This window comes from Pollachius pollachius, assembly GCF_949987615.1.
Source record: "Pollachius pollachius genome assembly, contig: scaffold_616, whole genome shotgun sequence".
Lineage (NCBI taxonomy): Eukaryota > Metazoa > Chordata > Actinopteri > Gadiformes > Gadidae > Pollachius > Pollachius pollachius.
In genome coordinates, this window is record NW_027641581.1 from 1 (window position 1) to 7,575 (window position 7,575).

A 7,575-nucleotide genomic window follows, 5' to 3' on the forward strand; every position below is an offset into this window, starting at 1 on the left:
ACACACACACACACACACACACACACACACACAAACCCACAGACTGGAAGAGATATGAGCGATCCGGTTGTTAATATTCTCTTGTGTCTTCTTTGGTGTGGCGTTTCGACAGTAACACGCGCGTCCCAGCCGTACAGTTAACAGTAAGCTGATTCATATCGGGCCTCACAATGGAGACAGACCGAGTGGTTTATCGCCGTCTGGAGACGGGCCAAGGCCGTTAGTGTTGTGTGAGTGTGAGATGGAGCGATAGCACACAGGGCGACCAGCCAAGCGGAGCAAGAAAGACCGGTCTGCGTTTACAGGAAGTGCTTCCTCTCAGAGCAGGGTGTGTAAGATAGGAGTGCCAGTGCAACGAGAAACACACCCACACACACACACGCACTTGCAGAGACGCACACACACATTGAACTCTCGCACACAAAACACACGCAGACACACTCACAGACACACGCCAAGGCACACACACACACACACGCGCACACACACACACACACACACACACACACACACACACACACACACACACACACACACACAAACACATGATCACACACGTCACACTACAATATTTCATATATTGTTGTTGTTGAAACATTCACTGAAATATATACCGGCATGTTTTTAAATGTAATTGTGTGAAAGGACTCAGTACAAATGACTGAGACTTCTATTGTTGTTTTTTTAATACTGCCAATTGTGTTGGGTTTTGTTCGAGGTTGAGGCTAGAGGTATTTTAACTATCAGTCTGATCTGCGCGGGTTGCTCCAGGTACAGGAGCCGGTCTGACCCTATACCCTCTAGTGTTCTGTTATATGACACACAGGCTCTCTGTTGACGGTGTGTGTTCATTGCGTTCAGTCAGTTCGCACTCTCACTTGTGGAATTCTTTTTATTCAAATTTCTTCAGACGCTTCCACTGTATAGCCAAAGGCACACTGTAAGTCAGTCACAAGGTGCTCCCTTTCTCATAAACAGATGAGCTGTAGTAGGGTTGTTATGGCATGAGCGTCCCGTACTGAAAGTACCCATTGGCCATAGGTGAGCCCAGGTAATAATGGATGTAATGATGGAGGTAAGGATGGAGGTAATGATTGTTTTCGATCTCGGAGGCTAAGCTGACTCACGGCTTTAGATTCACTGCTGCTGCTACCACACACATCCCAGAAGAACCGTTTGCCTCATATTGTATTATTTCCATTCTTCCAAATGGCTGTTCCTCCATGTTCAGCAACAGCAGGTGGGAGATTGCATAACAGATAATCATCTGTGGATCACTAGCGGGATCAGTGGCGCCCTGAGACCGAGGCTGGACGTGGACCAAGAGAGGAAAACACTTTGTTTATCGGTCGCTTCCAAGAAACCCTCTTGTCAGACTTTTCCCCATTGTTTCTCAATCAGTTTCGATCACAAATGAGAGGATGGAAAATCTTCATTTTACATAGCTATACACACACACACACACACACACACACACACACACGCGCGAGCATACAGACGCACACCCACACAGACACAAACATACACACATAGGCTACATAAACACAAATACAGACAGACAGACAGACACACACACACAGACACAAACACACACTCACTCACTCACTCACTCACTCACTCACTCACTCATTCACTCACTCCCTCCCTCACTCACTCACACAAACACACTTATTTATTTTCTTTATATTCTAAAGAAAAGGCAGTTATTATGCACAACGATTCACAGACACAGATTCTGGGACCAATTAACACCAATAAAAAGCTGGTATTTTCAGCATTCTCTGCAAAAGGTTTCCATGTAAAGGTCATGTTGATGTTTTCAATTATCTATCTTCAATGACACATATCATCATGTGATTGTTAACTGACAATGAGGGGAACAACAATATTTCCCAGTAGGTTCATAAACTGAAACCAAGATTGGTGGAAAATGTTTGATCAAGTCACATGTTTGCCAACATGTAACACACACCAACACCAAAACACATCAAACCATTATGACTATACTAGGACCAGTAAGTCATCAGGGGCCTGCCGTCCAAATCACACATCAACTGGGCCGGATTCTCACTTTTTGTTTAGCATTGTGTAGCATCTTTTCCTAGCTATCTTTGTTGTATACGGGGAATGGGTTGACCTAGTTATTGTCAGTGCTTAGCACTGTGTGTGTGTGTGTGTGTGTGTGTGTGTGTGTGTGTGTGTGTGTGTGTTTGTGTATGGGCGTGTGTGGGCGTGTTTGTGTGTGTGTGTGTGTGGTTCTTTCCAGGCAAGTCAACATTCAGAGTGCAGTTATGCTGCACATGCTAACAGGCCAGTATTATTATGGGATGATGGTTATTATAGGAGGGCTGTCATGTGATCGTAATAGGGAGGTAGGACTGACACTTGGGTGTAGGAAAAGCTGCATTCTTCTCTCATTCCATTACTCCTCCTGGCCTGAGATCCCACAGTGACCACGCCTGATATCTGTTCTGCTTCACAATAGTTCAAGGTGTGTTTGTGTACGTTTGTGTGTGTGTATGTGTGTGTGTGTCTGTCTGTCGGCCACACAAACACCCGCAGGCTTTATAGTCCGATCAACCAGAAGGAGAGGTCGATTACAGTTGACCTAGGACATTCTGTGATGCGAATGTCTCTGTAGTCGGTGCTTCGCCGTTTCAGTTCAGCTTGCTGTTAGGGACCTCTGCTGGTGGAAGTGGGTACTACTGCCATTAGAAATATGATTTGAAATGCATTTGGATGTTTCCATTATTGGTTACACTTTATAATGACTTTCATTTGTAAGACATTTAAAAATCTGTGTTAATGATGAACACAAAAAAACCGGATGATTTAATCATATAAACTATCTGGATCTGAGAAAAGTAATTATTTAAGTAATGATAGATGTGATAATATATTATGTGTGATAAATAGGCCTAACCAAGAAGTAACACCCCTACTTAATAAGTGTACTATTTGTATGTTTTGTACATTTATAGTAAGAGTGAGTGTGTTGTTGTAAAACCTCTTGGTTTATTATAAAACACCATTTAATAAATGTGAACAAAATGACAAATATGAAAAATATTTATGTTGCATATCGAACAAAGAACGTCTGTCCCTTAAAAAGTACTGTTGTCTTCGGGCCCATTCTGATTACCACTACAATATGCAGATTAACCATATCTCATAAAAGTTGAACAAAAGTCACTACTCAACCTTATAGATAAAACGAGGATGGGGGATTTGATCTAGCATCACATGACACAAATAAAACCAGAGTCACCTCCTCCTTCAGGGGCCGTGACCTCTGACCCCCTGGTCTCCTCCTCCTCCTTCAGGGGCCGTGACCTCTGACCCCCTGGTCTCCTCCTCCTCCTTCAGGGGCCGGTGACCTCCGACCCCAGTCAGGGGCCGGTGACCTCCGACCCCATGCTGAGGCTGCGGTGTCTCTGCGGGACGCTGAAGGACGGCCCGGGGAGGAAGGACTTCCTGTTGGGCCGGGGGGGGGGGCGCCGCCCGGCTCTGGTCGATGACGGGCTGCGAGCGGAACAGCTCCTGGGTGGAGCGCCCCAGGGGCCCCCCCGGTGCCCCCAGGGGCCCCGGGGGGTGGACGGCCGAGGCCCGCCGGCCGGAGCCCCCCCTGGACGGCGGTCGGGGCAGGGGACGCGGCGACCTCCGCGGTTCATCCATCACCGCGCCGACTGGACTCTCCCCTCTCCCCCCTGCTCCTCCTCCTTCTCCCGTACCCCCGCCAGCACGACCCCCGTCGCTGTTGTAGTTGTCCCCGGCCCCCCTCCACGCCTCCCGATCCTCCCGGCCCCCGCCCCTCCTCTCCGGCGTGAAGCACACGTCCAAGAGGGGGGTGCGGGCGCTGGTCTCCGCCCGGCTCTGGGAGTCCTGGCCCAGCCCCGAGGGCAGCGAGCCGCCCCTGCTGGGCTTCCCCAGGTCGTCCTCGTCCTCGCTGGAGGGGGGCTCGGCCCCGGGGAGGTGACGGAGCGTCTGCAGCTGGGTGGAGGTCCGGCGGAACGCCCCCTCCATCAGCCGGCCGGGGGCGGGGGCCGCCGTCAGCAGCCGGTTGAAGAGCGCCATGTTGGGGTGCCGGCCCCCCGGCTCCTCCAGGTTCTCGGCGATGTCCTCCAGAGGCTGGAAGTGCATCTCCTCCTTGGGGATCCTGTGGGAGGGTTGAAGGAGAGACCCCGGCGGGGGAGGACGCTCAGTGGCGGATTAAGGCGGCCATTGGCCCCTGGGCTACTCTTTGTGTGATTATTACTGTTCATGCAGAAATCCCAGAGAAAAAACATAATTAAGTGGTGTGTATAAAAGCCTCGAGACAGCTGTTACTAATACAACACTGCTGCAGAAACAAGTGCGTATTCGCAATAGCTGCCGCAACCACAGACCGACCGACCGACAGAGCGAGCTAAAAAAGGTATTCACAGGGCAACCGCAAGCTCGCAACGGCTTTTAGCTTTCTAACCAACGAGGCAGGCCTGCAAAGTCAGCAGCAGCAAACAGCCTGTTCTCACACACGCACGCACGCACGCACGCACGCACGTACGCACGCACGCACGCACGCATGCACGCACGCACGCACGCACGCACGCACGCACACACACACACACAGTGCAAAGTCAAAACTTGCTCACAGAGACACAATTAAGGATGTTGTTGTCAATTATTTGACAACACAATTTATGAACCTGGCCACATGACATAGCCCACACATCTACCATCAGCTGCCTCATTTCTTTATGCTTCTTGTCGCATGTAAAATAGTCTGGCCAATCCAGGGCCCCTTGCAGACGTGGGCCCCTAGGCTGCAGCCAAGGCAAGCCTGTGCGTTCATCTGCGTGTGCCAGCGTTGGTCCCCTGATGTGCCAACGCTGGCGTCTGACTCACGCCATGTCAAAGGTGGAGCCCTGGAAGGAGGGCTTGCGGAGGACGAAGAGCGTGGCAGCGGTGTAGGGGGGGCGGGGGTTGGAGTCGTCCCAGTAGCGGTCCCGCTCCATCAGCGGGACGTCTCCGTACATCTCGTCCACCGCCATCATGGACACCTGCCGAGAACCCGGGGGTAGAGGGAGACGCAGGACGGGACCGGTCACAGGGACTACTTAGTTGTACATTTACGTTTAGGGTTTTTATCAAGACGCTTTTGTGCAGAGCAGCTTAAAGTTAGTACATTTGCCAGAAGAAAGAGAAACAACCATATATCACTGTCGGTACAGTAAGGCTGTTCATAGAACTGTGACAAGCCCTAACTATCACTAGGTCAACCCATTCCCCGTATACAACAGAGATAGCTAGGATACTTTAATAATGTCCTCATCCAGAGTGATTCACAGGGACTAGAGGGAGTTAGGGAGGCTCAGAGAGGAGCAGGTTGGAGTTAAGGGAGGAAGCTCAGGGGAGTTTAGCGAGGCTGCGTCATCAGGGATCACACCCACAACCTTTCGGCTGGGAGTGGAACACAACTGTGCGCATAAATGGTAAATGTGCTACATTTACACATCGCTTTTCTAACCAGTCGCCACTCAAAGCACTTTACAATGCTGCCTCCCATTCACCCATTCGACGGCGGTGTCATCCACGCAGGGCGACAGCCAGCTGGTCAGGAGCAGTCAGGGTGAGGCGTGTCGCTCAGGGACACCTCGACACTCAGCTAGGAGGAGCCGGGGATCGAACTAGCAACCTTCCAGTTACCAGCCAACCCGCTCTCCCTCCTGAGCCCCATGCCGCCTTTGACCTCCCTGTGGTTGTGTGAACACCAGACGGTGTTTGTAAAGTACTGCAGTGCGCTGTGGGAGGAGGACCTGAAAGTTGCGGTCGATTAGCCAGTTGGTCTCGAAGTCGTCGTCGTCTTCTCCGAACGGGTTGATCAGCTGCTCTGCCACCTGCACAATGGGGGGCAAGAGTTACCGTCCGGACAGGTGGAATCAATGCACATATTTGAACAGAAGTTACGTCAATGAAAGGGTGAGTGAATACCCCACTTTGGCTGGAGAAATTCCTGCCAAAGTGTTCCACATCGAGGGTCGTTGTGCAAAACATATGTCACACTACCTCGTGCAGCCAATGGAAAACCACCACTTGAGAAAATGTTTTCAGCCTGAGGAGGCAGACCCCTCATTTTAAACACAACTTTCATCATAATCGATACGTCTTCGTACAAAACAACACCGAAAGGCTCACCAAACCCAACAGAACCGCCTTCAAATGAAAAAAGTGGATTTTGGAGTTACCCTTTACTAAGAATGGCATTCATCTTGTAGCTTTCTGCCGCCTATCATGCTAGCATGCGGCCCGAGACAAGTCTTCTCTCCCTCCCTACCAAACAACCCTTACTGATCAATTACCCCGTATAAAGTATTGATAAATGAGCCGTGAACCTTCAGCCAGCCTGCATAGAAGAAGAACTGGAGCAGGGTGAAGATGGGGACGTATAGGTCAAGGTCGTGACCTTGGTAGCCCTGGGTGGGGTCCAGGAACTGTCGACCAATCAGACACACCAGGAAGAAGCTGTACACTGCCAGAGTGACAACCTGGACCATGCAGGAGAGGAGAACGTAGAGAGGAAGGACATGTAAGGAAAGAAGGTTAGGTTAAGGTAAACAATGACTACAATTACTAATTACTAATTCAGTGGTTCCCAAATGGGGTCAGCATACCCCTAGGGCTTCTTTAAAATAAATGAAAAGCTCACTATCCTTATCTGAGCAAGTTTAAACTATGAAGATCCATGAAAAAGAAAGCGCATCCAGAAACAAGTGTTTTGGGGGTATGTGGGGGGTACTCAGCTGAACTGAGATAATTGACTGATCTATAGTTCACACATTAATTTAACCAGGCTAAGAGACATATTTGCAGGAAGTATGGAGGTGCTGGGCGTGTGCTGGAGGATGTTTACCTGTGTGTACACCAGAGGAACGCTGATCATGTCGTAGTGGAACAGCATGCTGCAGTTTCCCCGGAAGTCGTTCAGCTCCTGATTGGAGGCAGAGGGACGGCAATGTGATCCCACACATGTGTGTGTGTGTTTGTAGGGTTGTGTGTGTGTGCGTGCGTGCGTGCGTGCGTGCTTCCGTGTGTGCGTGCGTTTGTGCGTGCGTTTGTGCGTGTGTGTGTGTGTTCATGCGTGCGTACTCGCGTGTGTGCATGCACGGGAACGTTTGTGTGTGCGTGCGTGCGTGCGTGCGTGCGTGCGTGCGTGCGTGCGTGCGTGCCTCCAGCAGGAGCTTCAGCGTGCCGTCGTCCTTGATCCGGCCCTCACTGCGGGCGGCGGCCACCAGGTTGGTGAACCAAACACAGGGGATCCAGTACTTGTTGTAGGGACACTCCAGACCCTCGAACTTCTTGCGCTCCTCTCTGGTCATGAAGCCTGCAGACACACAACCCCAGCCTGCATGAAGCCGACCCAGCGCCGCCACACACATACCATCCACTTGGTTGATTATCAAGTATTGAACACCAAGTTTTCAATACTTGAGGAATACTTTGAATTCGATGGTTGTATCAACTTATTTGAGATTTGAGTGGCGCACAAACGCAAGGCCAAACTCCAATTTGGCGAGACAAATTGGAGTTAGTCCCACC

The 7,575-nt window shown here is 50.5% G+C and overlaps 1 protein-coding gene across 1 annotated transcript; it reads right to left on the minus strand.

Moving 5' to 3' along the window:
- Positions 1–3,389: 3,389 nt before the first annotated feature.
- Positions 3,390–7,360, minus strand: LOC307091565 (bestrophin-2a-like; the record flags this gene model as incomplete). Its single annotated transcript, XM_079759200.1, has 7 exons — positions 3,390–3,474; positions 3,536–4,156; positions 4,885–5,039; positions 5,796–5,876; positions 6,372–6,524; positions 6,890–6,967; positions 7,206–7,360. Coding segments are annotated over 7 exons (1,328 nt in total), but the record flags the coding sequence as incomplete, so codon positions are not given.
- Positions 7,361–7,575: the final 215 nt, after the last annotated feature.